Genomic DNA, 18,030 nt, shown 5'->3' with positions numbered 1-18,030 from the left:
CTCATATGCACTTGGGTTTATTAGTTAAAGCTTAGAGTGAAGTTTTTGACATTTTTGCATCCTACAAAACCCTTCTAAAAGATCAGTCTAAACATCACTTGTAGAAGTGAAAGAAAAATAATGGAAGTGAAATTTTAGATTTACAACTTACTGTACCACATAGGGAATTCGAATGCAACATAATGATCCATATACACCACAAACAAAATGATATCACCAAGAGAAAATATTTGCATTAAAGGAAATGGACATTTGTATGGTCCAAGCAAAGGGATTAAGTTCTCATTTTTAAATAGAAGCCATTAATTGTGCACATTACATAGTTAATTACACTCCCACAAAGGATTTAAAGAGTATGACATCAAAATAAGTACTAATAAAATTAAATTAGATGTAAGCCACTTCCATTTGTTCAGTATTAAAACATGGTTTCATGTTCCTGATGGAAAAGGAAAACATTACAGCCTAAAAGTGGAAAGTGCATTTTTATTGGATATTATAAAGATCTAAATGGTTATAGACTTCTTCAACCTCATTACAAGGAAATTATTAATAGGATAGATGGTAAGATTGATGAAGGTTTCTTGACCCACAAGCCTAATTCAATCTTTGTGCCATTTTTACATGGGAACCATCTTTGATGTATATGCAATCCTCTCCTCCCAATTAGAATCCTACTTTGGTTTCCTCTTCGGATAATGACAATGAAGATGAAAATACACCTTTTCCTTCTCATTCTTCTCCAATTGGATCCGTTAAACATGGACCTATACCAGTGCCAACACTTTCAAAATGGGTTTGTACAATACAAGAAGCATATGTTGATATTTTTAGTGATCGTAAAAGTCAATTTTGACCACATTCACTTTTCTAATGAGCCTCCTCTTTTTTTCTTAAGTTTCAAAGATTTATGATCAAAAAACATTTGGAAAAGATTTTGGCCATATATATTGGGACGCAACAATGAATGAAGAATATCATTCCTTAATGATGGATGATCCTTGGAGTATTGTAAATATTTTGAAAGGAAGAAAACTTGTCAATTGTAAATGGGTGTGGAGAACTAAGTATGAATCAAGTGGAAGTGTTGAAAGACATAATTGTTAGAGATTTTATCAAGTTGAAAGGATTGATTATAATGAAACTCCTGTAGCCAATATGAATTCCATACACTGTGCTCTAGCCCTTCCCGCATCACATAAATAAGAGGTCTATTACATCGATGTTAAATCTACCTTATTACATGGGAATTTACAAGAATAAATTTACCTTAAAAGAATATTTGTATGGCCTTAAGCAAGCTCCTTGGGCTTGGTGTGATAAAATGGATAGCTCTCTTCTTGACACCAAAGTTCCTAAACATTAGTCTAACCCCAATGTCTCTACTAAGAAAGTAGGTAACCATATCATAATACTTGTTAAGTTATGTTGATGACCATATTCTCACTATTAATGACCCCAAACCATATGAAATCCAACCTTAAAAGGAAATTTTAGATGAAAAACTTACATTATTGCAATATTTTATTTCCCTCCAAGTATTGCAAACCAAGGAATTTCATTTTCCCAATCTAAGTATGTGTATGACCTTCTTCGCTACTTTCAATGGAATAGTGTAAACCAACTCCATCTCCATTCTAGTCTGGAGTCAAACTTGCTACCACATGTACTACACATGAAGTAGATGCTACTTTGTACCATAAATTAGTTGGTAACCTTTTATATTTAACTCATACTAATCCTCATATTTCCTTTACCATTGGTCTTGTTTCTCATTGTATGCAAACACCCCATGAGAGCCATTGGAAAGTAGCAAAAATGATACTTTAGTAAATCTAGGGTACAATTTAGTTGGGATACGCTATAGTTTAGGGGGTGGTCCCTGTTCAAAAATTCAAAATGGAAAAATATTGGTCACTTGTTGGTTGCTTTCATTGATTCCATTGGGTTGGTGACCCTGATGATTAGAAGCCTACTATAGATTATGCTTTTAGTTTTGGTTCCAAACATGTCAACTAAACTCATAAGAAGCAACAAGGTCTTGCTCTTTCTTTAGTAAAAATAGTATCAAGTTGTAGTTAATGCAAGTCAAAATAATTGTGTCTTTGACAAATCCTTTTAGCATTTGGATTCTTGTAGCAACTTCTAACCACACTATTAGACTTGTAAGAAGCAACAAGGTCTTTCTTTTCTTTAGCAAAAAATAGAGTATCAAGTTGTATTTAATGCAAGTAAAAATCCTTGCAGCTCGACAAAAAGCTCTAGCCTTGGGTTCTAGCAAAAACATCTAACTACATTGTAGTGTGGCAATCAAAGTGTCATCAAACTCACCAAAGATCCAATTCAGCATCAGTGCAACAAACATATTGATACATGCACTTCATCATAAATTGTATTCAATATTGCATTTTCAAAGTCCTCTTCTCCCTTATAAATGATTACGCTATAAAAATTTTCATACAATGTATCATTTAACTAAAGTTTTCCCATCTTTAATCTATATGATGAGTTCTAAAAATTGTTATCAGTGATTTAAAATAGCATGAACACAATTATGTGTTTGCATATTTATTGAAATTTAACACCTTTTAAACTTACAAACATACATTGTGAAAAAAAAATCATCCTTAAAAAAAAAAGTTAAAACACTAACAATATATCACTCATATTAATATTAAAATTTTTACATTCCTTTAATTTTTAAATAAATTTTCTTATATCAAACCTTAATTAATGGTTAAAATATTATTAAAATAAACAACAAAGTTGAAAAGAATTAACACACATTAGTTAAAATATTATTAAAATAAACAACAAAGTTGAAAAGAATTGACACACATTATACTTTTTCAAAGATCACTTTGCCATTACACCAATTTGATCTTTTCAGATAGTATATTTACAAAGATGGGATTATGTTATCCCGTAAATAAAAAGTATGAGTGGGAGACGATTGCATCCTATAGTCTCTTGAATAGATCATCTTTTAGAAAATGACTGGAATGACGTTTGAATTTCTTCTAAAGTTTGCCCTTTAGTCTCTGGTAAAAGAAATGCAACGAAGAACACTGTAGATGCACAAATCACGGAGAAAATGAAGAATGAACCTGCAAGAAACCAACCAGTATTCAGCATATTCTAAAATTTCATTAGTATTGTAACTCAAACACACTGATCCAACCAATATTCAGCTTATTGCAAACTTTCATCACTATTGTAACTCAAACACATTCATATATTAGAAGAGTTCTTATTTTTTCCTCTGAACATGTGAGTGTCTCCTACTACAAATAATTGGATTTGGATGATATCATGAAGGTATCTTGATTACCTGCTGCACTCCATGTAAGAAAAAGGTTGAAGGTGATGGTAATAACCCAAGAGCCAAGCCAGCTGACAAGGGTCACCAAACTTCCAGCAATGCCTTTCATATTTATTGGATATATCTGAACCCATCCAAAATAAGTGTTGAGTAAATGACACAAATGAGATTACAAAACATTTAAATGGAATGTTAGCAAATAAAAAAGAGCAGAATACTGATTTTTTCTTTAAGTGCAGCTCATTTTCAGTGCTTACCTCTGACATTATGATCCATGGAATTCCACCCATGCCCAAGGAGAATGTTCCAATATAGCACTGATCCAAGAATAGAAAACAATCCATGACAGAATAAGAAGCTTCTAAACCCTCTGTTATATCAGCAAGAGAAAAGCAGTTAACAGGAGAATTTCAATAGTCATGGCTTAGGAATGAACTCACCAAAAGGCCGCCTAGGGACAATGTTTTCAGTATGGGCGTTGGATGTGCATCTCCACAACCCTATCACGGATAGAAACCAAAGTCAAAGAAGTATATCAGATAATTTCACATGAATAATCTAGATCTCACTGAAATTGGATATATCACTCAGATACAAGGATATAGGACATCAATCATCTACTAAGTTTGATTGACATGGATCCCATTTTGTAAACTTTCGTTTGTAAGGCCTTTGTGGTGGAAAGAACTTTTACTGATAGAACAAAAATACCTCCATAAGTATTAACATGTAGAATGTGTGAAAGCATTCCCTCCCTGAAGAAAAGCCTCATGGTACTTTACAATAATGTATAGTTCCTCTAATACCATCCCTATTTTGGCTTTTTTTTGGTTAGATGTATGATTCAAGAGTCTGCAGAATAAGTTGTTATTTCAGTTTCCTATTCTGATATAGGACACCTTCTCATTTTTTTGATTATTAAATTGGACAAAGCATGTATATCTGAAGTTAAATCCACATACTTTTGTACTATATGGTTACAGTGTGGTTTATGGAAGCTTTGAAGTTAAAGACAAATGTGTATTGGAGTGGTTTTTAGTGCAATTTTTTGGATTTTCTGGTGTCGGAATCTGCAGAAAAATTTGAGGTGAGATCTTGATTTGTGTTATTTAAACTGGTTTTTTTTACTGTATAGATAGATTCAGCGCACTGAAAAATCCCTAGGACACTTCAATTGTGCGGGGATTACCCATCAAACTCGTGATTTCAATAAATTCCTGCGGAACTTTAATTAGACCGGAAAAACCCACCAGAAAAAGTTCCAAAAAATCTAACTAAAGACAACTCGATCTGCATTTACTCTGTCTAATTGTAACTTATGGAAGCCTTGAATTTACTGTGTCTAGGTGTGACTTCCGCACTTACGGAAGCCTTGAATTCAGAGACAAATCTGCATTTACTCTGTCTAGGAGTAAAAGAGAAAATGAAAATTTAGAGAAACCTGTATGTAGAATGACAATCCAACCAGTAAGCAGCCTATGCTCATCCCTCCCGCTGAGATCTGAAACCATATTATTTCAGTTTATTGTTTAGAAATAAAATAATCTTTTTAGCAATCAGTCTATAGCAGATTGATATGGTCACAATATCAGTACATACCATCAAAAGCGGTCGCCTTCCTGATTTGTCCATCAGTAGTGCACCTATTGCTGTCATTGGCACCTGGCCAAATTGAAGGTCGCCAACTTATCAGACCACTAGTCAAGAGTATGTCGCAAGAAAAACTACATAATCATATGTAGCATTCTGAAAGAAAAACTACATAATTATATATAGCATTCTGAAGTAATCTTCTGCCTTTTCTACTTAATTAAAAGTAGCAGGGACAGAAACTCTGCCAAGCATTCGACATGAAACAAATGCGATAAGACTTAAAATTATTTAAAGTCAAGAAAGAAATTTTGGCTCAAGGGTAGCTTTACAATTCCGGCCGGACATAATGAAGCTTATTTTCTGCAAAGAAATCCTACACCAAAGCCAAAAATATCTATGAAATTTGAAGGAGAATCTTTCAACCTAATCACCTGGAGGGCAGCCACAGCAACAGATGCGGCATGATCTGATGAAAATCCTACATTACAGTCATTAGTAAACAGGAGTTAGAAGCATGGCATTTATACAATTAAAGGTACATATTTCAAGTTGACCTGGAAACCAAGAGCTAGTTGCAATTTCTCACCAGCAGCTTGGAAAATCTCGCTGGCATAAAATATGACAGCACTGATTCCTCCTAATTGTTTTAACACCATCAAACCAACTCCAACCTATACATACAGTGTTTGATAATAACTACGATAATTCTGATAAACAATTAGTTACATTTTTTTGCAAACTACATTGTTAATAGATTTCTACTTACAATAACAGAATGTGCATATCTGAATTGGAATAAGTCCATTACTCGGGCCTTGGGAAGACTCTCTAACTTTGTCACACACTCCTGAAAAGCAGAGGGCTGTATTCTCAGTATTCCAAGAGGAATAAGTACAACAGGCTTAAACTTCTGTTACCACTTTATCACTCGTTTGAAATTAATTGCCTCTAATCACACTCCATCACCACCTGCTTCAATCAAGATTAGTATATTTTTTGATGAATTACTATGGTGATTAACAAACAATAATTTATATATGTAACACCTAAAGCAGATGTAAGCACCCTGATTTCAGCTGCTTCAGCAGAAACATCACAATTTTTTCCACGAAAGGCTTGCAATGCTTCTTCAAACTCGTCGTTCCTGCCAACCTTTGTCTGCAGTAGACCAAAAATGATTAAATACTATACGCGTAGACCTGGTAATGGATTTTGACATCTCAAGTATAGGGTAACATTGAATTTACTAACTTTCTCAGATGCTCCATTTTATGTACTGTCATGTATGCAATGGGTTTTATGATAATTTGCATTTTCCTAAAAAGTTATACAGACAATTGATGTTTCGAAGTATTTGATCCTATACATCAATATGGCTTTAGGTTAAATTAATCATATATTTGAGAGGGAACAAGCTGAGAGAATATTTTGCAATACATTTTAATATTATTACCTGACAAAATCAATGCACAGGAGATGAAACTACTCACCAACCACCTAGGAGACTCTGGAATAAAGAAAAGACCCAATGCCAAAAGAACACACGGGATAATTCCTGTCAATAAAAGTTAAATATGATTACACCTGTCATGCTTATTCCGAATTGCAATGACCATTTATCTAAACGTCTCTATTATCTTTTCTTAGGGCTATGTCCATTATGGATTTTATTAAGGTTCAACCTAGATCTCACAGAGACCATTCTTTTCCATACCATGTTACCATATTTGATAGAACGAATATGATCAAGCATATTTACCAATGATAGCAAGGAGGCGCCACCCAACCAGCATCCCAATCAAATATACTAGCAGAGTACCAATGGTTATAGACAACTGTAAAAGGGAGAAGCCAATGATGCTCAGTTGTATTGATTGTCGACATGTTTTTTTCCATAACGAACTGTTGTATTTTACTTCAACATACTAATTGACAAAATGGTGTCCATTTTGATGGTTTTTCAACCTCTTTGCAAACCAAAAAATAGGAATTGGATAAAGGTTCACACCTGATGTGTTGCTGTCAACCCTCCCCTCAAATTCTTTGGAGTAATTTCAGCTATGTAAATTGGAACCTGTCCCAAGATTATAAGAATCGATGAGCTGTGACTGAGCTGTATCAAAAAGTAACTCTGTGATCTTATCCATACTTTGAGAATACAATATATCTAAGCAAGAAGGCTATACAGTGAAGGAAGTAAGGCCAACTCCATATCCCACAAATAATCTTCCGATATTTAATGGGAATGCATCCTGCACAAGAGTAGAATATAGGATTTTCATTATATTCTATTTTAAAAACTATATTGCCAAAGGAAAAAGAGTAATCCTAATTTCAATCTTTGCTAGGTATCATATCATTTCAAAACATGTTAACAAAGTAAAGAGCTGTTTTTATATAATGAATAGATAAAATAGCACAAGCACTCAAAATATATTCTATATTCTTGAATGAGGAAATTTACACACATATTTATACAAGCAATAGTCTCAAGATAGGAATTCTATCTTAGATGTACAGTAGTGTGGTTGAGAGATTCTCTCAACCACACACTAAACTAGGAGAAACTATATTCTAGCTAATTCCTATTATGTAGGAACAAACTCCTCAAATGGAGAATTACAACCATAGACAAATAGGAATTAATTATTTCTAACTCCCCCCCTTAATGACTACTTGTCATGATAGTCAAATCCACCACCATCGGGCGAATTGCATGTGCAGAACTTCCAAAAACAAAGAGAGATCAGTGCCTTTTTAAGCCAAATATTCATGTCCAAATAACAATCGCAAACAGTTGCGATGATTGCGCCTTTCGACACAACTGTCAGATAGAAAAGTGCGCCGACCCTCTTATGATCATACACACCAATATCTGAGATCGTGAGCCAGGTGTTACTGCAGTCCACCTGCTCCTATGAGCACAAAGCTCCCGTGTAAACGTTAGCCACTCAGGCAATATGCCACCACCGGGCAAATCCGGAACTTAAATGTGCCACCTCTGGGCAAATCCGATCTGCCACCACCGGGCAAATCCGGAACTTAAATGTGCCACCTCCGGGCAAATCCGATCTGCCACCACCGGGAAAATCCGGAACTTAAATGTGCCACCTACGGGCAAATCCGATCTGCCACCACCGGGCAAATCCGGAACTTAAATGTGCCACCTCCGGGCAAATCCTGTAGCCACTAAGACTCTATTCCACAAACCACACTAGCTCAAACAAACATCTACTTTGTTGTCCACCATAAACGTTGTCGTTGCTCCTTTACCTCATCTGTTCATTGTTCACATCTTGGGCATCTTTGTCAAATAAATTCTTGGAACTCCATGCTTATCCTGTCATTTGTTAGAGTCATGAATTCTAACGAAACAACTTTACCTACATTGAGTTAGCTAGGCTCAATAAGGCTCAATAATATTTAAACATGATTCCAAGAAACTAAATAAAACATAAATTCTTCAGGTTTAATTTCTCTATCTCTGCCCATAGATGATTATTTTCCAAACATAACAGCAACTATTTAGAGTCCGGAACACTGCTCGTTCTACGAAATGCCAGATTTGTGCCTAGCTTCCATCGCCATCAAGGTAACTGCCATCGCTGCCAACGAATAGGCCGCTCCAAACTTCAGCTCACCAGAACACCGCCCACACTGTTGTTGTGGGCAGATCCAAGATCAAACACTGCATGTTGTCTTCGATCTAATCCCTGTCAGATTGCTGACAACATATCTCTCCACGCTACTTCACAAACAAGAACCAGCTGACCTCCTACAGATACGATGACCAGACACCGACTCCTTCAAACCTTATCACTGACTCTGGCAACCCCTATTATGTGATCGAATAACAACACACCTTGCACACAGCTCCATGACACAGCTCAACTCGATTCCTCTCGAATCAGCTCCATGGGAATTTGAACAGATCGATCCTTTCCTAAACGTTGAATTCACCCGTGCTAGCCATCACACCATTTGGCTCGCGAATTATATCCGGAACTGGTTAAATTGCACCTCGCTACACGAAGTCAATAATACACACTCTTTGCATGGTCTGTCACTACCTCGGCGTTATTAACAATCCACCCTGGTTGCCTCAACCTTCAATCTGCAACTTCAACTTTGTTAATGCACCCAATAGTTGTAGCAACAAACTCAGCCTTTTCTTCTGCCGGCATTTCAATGGCAGCGGGAGATTCTTCAACCTTTTCTTCAACAGCCGTAGCCTCGGCGGGAGGCTGAGCGACAGTCTCTTCCTTAGCTGGCTTGGCTTCTTCAGCGACTGGGGCAGATTCCTCCTTGGGTTTTTCCACTTCCTCGGATACCACCGGCTGATTCTGCTTCAGGCTCCGATGCAGGCAGCGTTACAGTCCATGTTCACGTGATTGGAATTGGAATTGCAACGAATCAAATTGAATAAAATAGTGAACCAGACAAACAACCACGTAGACCCACATGACGCAACTAACAGCGCCCTTTCCGCTAGATCCACACACAGATCCAAAAAACACACAGATCCATGGCATCGTTCCACAGCTCCTCTTCAGGTTATCCATTTCAGTCTCTGCAACTCCTCCACAGATTCGGCAACAGAGATACCACGATGCCAAGCTAACAGGAACGCTACCACTGTAGCCACGTTTACTCGGCCTCAACTGTGAAGGCACCACTTCAATCCACGAGCACTCCTCTACGCAATCAGATCTCCTCCGCAGCTCGTATCTATTCCACTATACTGCCACAGATCACCTCGATGGACAAACAAACTTAACACTAATATAAATGATTTATTTTCCTATACCCAAGAAGGTCGAGAGGCCCTTATGGGCTCTGAAGCTCTGATACCAAGATAAAATAGCACAACCAGTCAAAATATATTCTATATTCTTGAATGAGGAAATTTACACACATATTTATACAAGCAATAGTCTCAAGATAGGAATTCTATCTTAGACGTACAGCAGTGTGGTTGAGAGATTCTCTCAACCACACACTAAACTAAGAGAAACTATATTCTAGCTAATTCCTATTATGTAAGAACAAACTCCTCAAATGGAGAATTACAACCATAGACAAGTAGGAATTAATTATTTCTAACTTGAATCAACAAATTTCATTATGCGATATATTGAACCACCATAAATCCATTGTAACTTAAAATCTCTCAAGTACAAACAGAGTAAAAAAATAAATTAAAATAGATTTAAGCTAGTACAATTAAAAAAATAAATTAAAATGGATTTAAGCTAGTACAATTCACAATGTGTGATTTGATTAAAAAAAACATAAATAATGTCAAATAGAATTGATTCAAATTCTTTTTCTCTAATAATTAAATAATATATTTTTTATAAAATTGTATTAATATATCAAATATGAGAATAATTATTATTTAAGCTATTATAGCTCACATTACCATTGTTTTAGTTTTTTATAACTTATTTACATATATGTTGACATTAGCATCGCAGATATAGATATGGATAAACATTATAATCTCTTCAGTAATAAACTGTAAAATGCACCTCACAATGAAACACCAATTAAGTTAAAATGAAAAACCTTACAAACCTTTGACAAGAATATAATGAACCATCCAATAATACATGAGGCTGAAGAGACCCTCAATGCCTGCATTCAGAAGTCAGGAGTTTAGCTTTAAACTGCAGTTACATAGTTTTAATCGAGCTCCATTCCAAACTGATGACATTCAAAATCAAAATCAATCCTGAATGGTATGAAAGGTATTTTTCAATGTCTGATCTTCATGATTTCCAGGACTTGTGATAATAGTCGGGAACTTACCCCTTTCCGACCCATATAGTCTGCAATGTAGCCACTCACAATTGCACCAACAATAGCACCTATAGTCAATAAGGAGCCAAAGGTGGAGTACTGCATTAAAAAGGTTAAAAGATGATATTAAGCCCAAATGCATTGAGGTAGTAGCACCTTTTAAATCCGAGAAGATTTGAAATAACTGTCCAATAGGTACTAAGGTAAACTGCTAATTTGGTTGGTTTTACCTCGTTTAATAACCAATTCAAAATACAGTACCATATATACTATCAAAAGGGATTTGGGTCATTGAATGGCACCTGAGACAGGGTAAGTCCAAGATCTTCTATCATTGCAGACTGCGTAGGAGAAGAAAAGCCCACCTGCAATGAACCAAGAAACATTAGTGTAAGCCCACCTCATCATTGGCAGATCACAGATGCCCAGAATCACTCAATTGCAGATAATATATTAATCTCAAATGCCATGGGTGTCATCTGTCTCTGGAACTCTACGCTCCCTGTATCTGGTCATGGCTGTGCACTATATTGCTGCAATTGCCTCTTCGAATTATAAATGGCATCTACCAAATACATGTAGATGTATTATTTTTTCTTCGACAATGAATGTCTAACATTAAATTTATATCATCATATTTTATAACAAATTTTCCAATTCTCAAATTTAGTTTCCTAATTTACTGTTGTTATTTTTATATCACTGCAAATTTTGGAATATTCTTAAAATATGTTATATTTCTAGAATCTGCCATTAACTTAAGTTGAAGACTTAGTTATTCAACAATTCAATTATATACCTAAAATTTAAATGAAATATTAAGTACATTGACTATAAACACAAATACAAACTCATACTAATGATGCTCTTTGCAATGATTTAACACTAAAGACATACAACTTTAGCTGGGCAACCTCAATCTCAAGGGCATGATGAGATGACTTTCCAGAGATTGAGGTAGCAGAGATACAACTTTAGCTTGCCAACCTCAAGGCATCCCAAAACCAGGCATGCATATTAATATTGGCAAGATGGAAATGCATTTCAGGATGGGTTTAGATGGATGTGTGTTAGTATTATATTCTAAGGAGACAACAACACCATGTTCATATGAATAGAATTTTAGTGGGAAAATATCAGACATGGATGAATAGAATTTTAGTGGGACAATATCAGACATGGATTTAGATGGATGGATGTGTATAGGTGAGTTTAGTATGATTAATGAAAATTTTAGGAATTTGTCAATGGGTTAATTTGAAATTATTTATCTAAATTTTATAAAAAAATGTTATTATTTTAAAAATGGTTATTTTTTAAAATTATTATAAATTTTAAATTCTTGTATTTTTACAAAAATAAAAATAGTATTATTTTAAAAACCATTAAATTTTTAGAAAATAGTTATAAATTTTAAAATAATTATAAATTTCAGTATTTTTACAAAAATATTGCTAAATATTTTCTAATTTCCATATTATAAATCAATAAAATTCACTAAAATTTCTAAATTTAACATAAATTTCTATCCCTCACATTTTTCCAAAATATAATATAATAATTAAATTGACCCCGTAGTATTCTTGCTAAATGCATTGCACTCAAAGAGTATTCTTGCTATTTGCATTGCACTCAAAGAGTATCAGACATACATAGGTTTAGCATTCTGCTTATGTAATATCTTAATGAAGTTACATTGTGTTCATGTATTAGTAGGAATTATACTTACACTGCACTCAAACAGTATCAGACATATATGGGTTTAAAATTCTGCTTATGTAATATCTTAATGAGATTACATTGTGTTCATGTATTAGTAGGAATTATACTTACACAGTATCCAAACTCCAGAGAGCCCAACGCAACAACAAATGTGCTCAACAACACAGTTGCAATCGAGCCCCCATTACTTCTCTCTTCACTTAAATTCTTTCTGCCAATTTCAATCTCCTCCTCAGATGAAATCAGTGGCTCATTGATATCTGCATGCTCCTCCAGTTCTCCATCCTCTAAATGTATAGTGATGGCCATAGCAGCTATCAAACTCATCCTGAAAACTGATCTTTTAAAATAGAGAATTTACTCGACCAGAGAAGCCTTATAACTCTCTGATACAGCAATGAGGCTGTGTATAGTGAGCACCCAACGTTTCAACGAGGGAAACCTAACAGAAAGCCATAGACGAACCTTGATTTATATGATATTAGTACCTTATTACAATATTATATCACACACTGTAATCCAGCACTCTATGAGTAAGTCTCAAGTCCATCTCTCCTTAGAAGATAGCTATATGTCACAGCCTGGAGCCCACAAATCTTGTGAACTGGTCCATGAGAATGTATGTTATTGCTTAAAGGCAAGCCCTTATGTATGTTATTGCTTAAAGACAAGCCATCCTCAAAAGTTAAGAAAGTCTCACAAGTTGACATATCTGACCTCACCTTTAATATCCTAATCATTACCATGGCCTGCTGGAGTGTATTCTACTCGAAAATATATTGTGAAATAATTTAAAACACAATACCACGTCAGAAAGACAGTCAACATCTTAGAAACCAATTTGTCATCTAATTATTGGGTGAGGATGGAAACTGTGACTCGTTTTTATTCGAGTGAGATGCAAATTGTACGCTGCCAGCTAGTTGTTCAATCAGGGAGTTATCATTCATATTTGGATGATATAAGTGATATATGTTTATATTACCCATCTATATATTTATGGTTAACTCTTTAATACATCAATGGTCATTATTTATAGATTTATCATTAACTTCTTAATATATTAATAAATTATTATAATTATATTTTAATTTGAGTATTTAGGTTTTTACGGATTGAAGTTGAAATTATATTAGATATTTTTTTGTTTCTGTTGTAATTGTGTAAAGCATGCTAATATTTTATCATTTAGTGTAAATCATGTAAAATGTCTAATGTTTTGACAGTAAGCTTCATTCATGTTTCGCATATTTTGGACTTTCTCTATATATATATAACTAATCTTTAAAAGTGCTTAGGCAAAACATTGACTCAACTTTAAATTAATATTTAGTTTTAAAGTTTTAAAATTTTGAAGAGATTTCTTATACAATGTCTTCTATAGTAATTTTTACATGTTGAACTCGTCCCTATAGAACATTTTACTCTTACCAAAGGTGAGATAATTTTGTTACATAAAAATATATATCCTTTAGAATATGGCTAATCTTTAAAACTAATTACAATTTGGCTAAACAATGAGCATAATCAATTTTAAATTAATACCTAGTTCCAAAGTATTAATGCTTTTAAGAAACTTTTTATGTAATGTTTTTGGTCAACTTATATTATAATTTATCTAATTGATTTTATAGTTCTATAATAATATTAATAAAAGGTTTTGTCAAGGGGAGGGGGGTGCAGCTCAATTGGTGATCAAAGTAATGTGAAATCTATGAAAACTGAGAGATCAAAGATTCAAATCCCCCTGTTTGCAACCTATTTTACAGAGTGGAGGACTAGTCGTAGACTCACGTGTCACGCGAGCTGTTGAGGTTTACTAGACGTGAGTTGTTGAGGTTTACTAGTAGTTACGTGTCAATAGCTCACGCGATGTGTTGAGGTTTACTAGTAGTTATGGGTCACGCGAGATGTTGAGGTTTACTAGTAGTTACATGTTACTAGTAGTTACTAGTAGTTAGAGGTTTACTAGTAGTTATGTGTCATGCAAGCTGTTGAGGTTTACTAGTAGTTACGTGTCAATAGCTCATGCAAGCTGTTGAGGTTTACTAGTAGTTATGGGTCACGTGTCAATAGCTCACACGATCTGTTGAGGTTTACTAGTAGTTATGGGTCACGCGAGATGTTGAGGTTTATTAGTAGTTACGTGTTACTAGTAGTTACTAGTAGTTAGAAGGTTATGGGTCACGTGTCAATAGCTCACACGATCTGTTGAGGTTTACTAGTAGTTATGGGTCACGTGAGATGTTGAGGTTTATTAGTAGTTACGTGTTACTAGTAGTTACTAGTAGTTAGAGGTTTACTAGTAGTTACGTGTCACACAAGCTGTTGAGGTTTACTAGTAGTTACGTGTCAATAGCTCATGCGAGTTGTTGAGGTTTACTAGTAGTTATGGGTCACGCGAGATGTTGAGGTTTATTAGTAGTTACGTGTTACTAGTAGTTACTAGTAGTTAGAGGTTTACTAGTAGTTACGTGTCACGCAAGCTGTTGAGGTTTACTAGTAGTTACGTGTCAATAGCTCATGCGAGCTGTTGAGGTTTACTAGTAGTTATGGGTCACGCCAGATGTTGAGGTTTACTAGTAGTTACGTGTTACTAGTAGTTATTAGTAGTTAGAGGTTTGAGGTTTACTAGTAGTTATGTGTTACTAGTAGTTAAAGGTTTACTAGTAGTTATGTGTCACGCGAGCTATTGAGGTTCACTAGTAGTTACATATCAACAGCTCACGCAAGTTGATGAGGTTTACTAGTAGTTACGCCTCATGCGAGATGTTGAGGTTTACTAGTAGTTACGTGTTACTAGTAGTTAGAGGTTTACTAGTAGTTACGTGTCACGCGAGATCTTGAGGTTTACTAGTAGTTATGTGTTACTAGTAGTTAGAGGTTTACTAGTAGTTACTAGTAGTTACGTGTCACGCGAGTTGTTGAGGTTTACTAGTAGTTACGTGTCACCTGAGTTGTTGAGGTTTACTAGTAGTTACGTGTCACACGAGCTGTTGAGGTTTACTAGTAGTTACGTGTCACGCAAGCTGTTGAGATTTACTAGTAGTTATGTGTTACTAGTAGTTATCTGTCATGCGAACTGTTGAGGTTTACTAGTAGTTATGTGTCAGGTGAGCTATTGGGTTCCTGTGGGATTTTTAAAAAATGTTAATAAAAAAGTTTTGTAAAATTTCATATTTTTATAGATAAAGTAAGGTTAAATAGTAATTGAAGATAGTATTTGGATTCATGTATATGATTAAAGTTAAATATTACTTTAAAAATATGTAAAATCTTTATTTTAATCTCATAATGATGAAAGATTCATTATGAATATTATTTAAAGTTAAAATTACTTTGTAGCTTTAAGATATAAATGATAACTATTCATAATTGGTTAACAATTCATCTTCATTAAATTTAAGAAATATATTATTAACTTAAAATGTAAAAAATATATGTATTAAAAATAGACATATTTTATACAGAACTTTTTTTTTTGGTAGGTAAGCACCCACGGGGGATTTGAACCAGTGACCTATCGCAAGGAGTGCCTTAACAATGCACCCATTCACCTTCAATCCAAAGCCCCGTGGGCCATAAATATCTTAGAATTAAAAAAAAAAAAAAAAAAAAAAAAAAAAAAAAAAAAAAAAAACAGTTTTTAATAAAATAATATAACATTTACTAACTTATATTTTTAGATCTTGCTCTTCAATTTGGAAATTGTGCAAAAAGGCTCTCCAACTCATGAAATCCCACACATCTAGAATTCCTAGGGTGGAAATGAAATAGATCTCTAGGAAGACAGTATCCTAAGCAAATCAAGTATTTCCACCATCCCATAAATCCAATAGCTCAAGAATTGGTTTGTAGAAAGAGGCATAACAAGGGTGGCACAAATTTCATCTTGGGATCCAAATGAATTAATATGGAGGGCCTGGAAACCACCACCTTTTCTATTTGGCCTTTCTCATAAATGGAACTCATTAGTCAAGCATCTAAAAAGCATTTCTCGTGTCCACTTCACTCAATTGGATGGTTTCAAGTGGAACTTAACAGGGAAGGAATATATAGTCAAGATTGTATATATTTCTCTTCAACAAGAGCAAGTCAACAATCGTGTCCAATTCAGTCAATTGGATGGTTTCAAGTGGAACTTAACAGGGAAGGAATATATAGTCAAGATTGTATACATTTCTCTTCAACAAGAGCAAGTCAACAACCCATCTTGCCATACTGGAAGAAATTCTGGAAAGTAGAAATCTTGCCCAAGATTAAACTCTTCACTTAGACTCTCCTTAGGGGGAGGATCCTAACAACTGAAAACCTCAAGAAGCGCAAAATATCTAGTCCCTCAAGATGCCCTCTTTGCATGAATTCCAAAGAGACAATCCACCATCTGTTTCTTTCTTTCCCCTTTTCCCAAATGTGTTGGAAATCAATGCTCCAGCCTCTCCCTATCCATCCAAAATTTGAGTTGAATTTGGTAGACATTTTCGCACATTCAAACACAAATTATCCTTACTCTCTCAAAAAGAAAAATCTGATAAAACGCTCCTGGCTTAGCCTTTCAACATTCCTCTGCTATAAACTCTACCTAGCAAGAAATAAGAGCGTCTTTGACTGCAAAAAGCAAAAAAAAAAGAAATATATTGGCTTTGGTTGGGGCCTTGCAACCAAAGCAATTCTCTTAATAGGAAATAATAAAATAGATCCTCAAATCTTGTAGGAGGTAGAGATTCAATGGTTTCAATTTGTTTTGGTTAAAAGTCCTCAAATCGCCCATAATCCTCCCAGAATCCCTCCCCTTCTCCAAAACTAGAAAATAAGGCTGAAGGACTATGACTTCATGGCTTGGTTACAAGAGCAAAAATGGGTTTTCCTCTTCTTCGATGGCACTTAAAAAAACAATCTGAGGAGAGTAGGAGAAGGGGGAGTTATCATAGCTCCCGGAGGAGAAGAAAAGGAATCTTGAATGGGGCTTATTGACAGTGTTGGATACTGCCAACACACTAGGGGTCTCCCCGATGTGAAGTCCCAATTAGACCTCACACCGTTTGGAGTAGGAGCCCCATCTGGAGTATTAGCTCGGCCACCATAATACAGAGGTTCGTCTTGGTTTCAGCAGATAACATAAGAGATTATATACATAAACCTTGAATAAGCAAGTAAGTTAACATTGTGAAGCACCAATTGCAAGATGTAAATCATGAGACCTTCACGAGGGGAGACAAGAAGTGAGCCTCTAAGAGAAAAGTAATAGTATTATCCTAGAAGAGGCACACGATAGCATAGAAATATTTGTTAGCAAAATAGTTCACACAATGATATTCAAGCAAATACAACACACATTCAACAAGATGAGTACCTAAGCCACCGAAATAGTCCAATTTATCCAGTACATATGAACACAACATATACCGTAAACATCCCAAGAATAGCCCTAAAACATTTGTCATACATGCATGAAAATGTGTTGGCTCATAGAGCTTCAATTATAAGGTGAAAGATCCAAGTACATCAATTACAATGGCGAACATTAGTTCCAATAGTGGAACATTAAGTCACTTCTTTCTTCTCCAAATAATAGTTTTCTCTCCTATGCC

The 18,030-nt window shown here is 34.9% G+C and overlaps 1 protein-coding gene across 1 annotated transcript; it reads right to left on the bottom strand.

Annotated features, from left to right (window-relative positions):
• Positions 1 to 2,841: 2,841 nt before the first annotated feature.
• LOC149243708 (sugar transporter ERD6-like 5) lies at positions 2,842 to 12,880 on the bottom strand. The gene is made up of 18 exons (XM_089367848.1): positions 12,551 to 12,880; positions 11,020 to 11,082; positions 10,727 to 10,816; positions 10,493 to 10,552; positions 7,102 to 7,167; positions 6,924 to 6,989; positions 6,675 to 6,750; positions 6,406 to 6,470; positions 5,981 to 6,073; positions 5,682 to 5,762; positions 5,502 to 5,586; positions 5,347 to 5,393; positions 4,922 to 4,984; positions 4,764 to 4,823; positions 3,763 to 3,822; positions 3,580 to 3,639; positions 3,332 to 3,446; positions 2,842 to 3,107 (listed from the first exon to the last, which is right to left on the bottom strand). Exons 1-18 carry the CDS (start codon positions 12,764 to 12,766, stop codon positions 2,980 to 2,982), a joined length of 1,494 nt encoding a protein of 497 aa, XP_089223974.1. The 5' UTR covers positions 12,767 to 12,880; the 3' UTR covers positions 2,842 to 2,979.
• Positions 12,881 to 18,030: the final 5,150 nt, after the last annotated feature.

Source organism: Pinus tabuliformis, chromosome 8 (assembly GCF_031772625.1).
Source record: "Pinus tabuliformis cultivar Carrire ecotype Pingquan chromosome 8, CPIR1, whole genome shotgun sequence".
Classification (NCBI taxonomy): Eukaryota; Viridiplantae; Streptophyta; class Pinopsida; order Pinales; family Pinaceae; genus Pinus; species Pinus tabuliformis.
The sequence above is the reverse complement of the archived record's forward strand: the minus strand, read 5'-3'. Positions and strand labels throughout refer to the sequence as shown.

Excerpts from the sequence above, each read along its gene's own strand:
- LOC149243708 (XM_089367848.1), bottom strand. The coding sequence starts at position 12,766 with ATGAGTTTGATAGCTGCTATGGCCATCACTATACATTTAGAGGATGGA. Across the intron at positions 10,553-10,726 it reads ACTATATGGGTCGGAAAGGG|GCATTGAGGGTCTCTTCAGC; the intron begins GTAAGTTCCCGA and ends TTCTGAATGCAG. Across the intron at positions 5,587-5,681 it reads GATATGCACATTCTGTTATT|GTTGGAGTTGGTTTGATGGT; the intron begins GTAAGTAGAAAT and ends CTGTATGTATAG.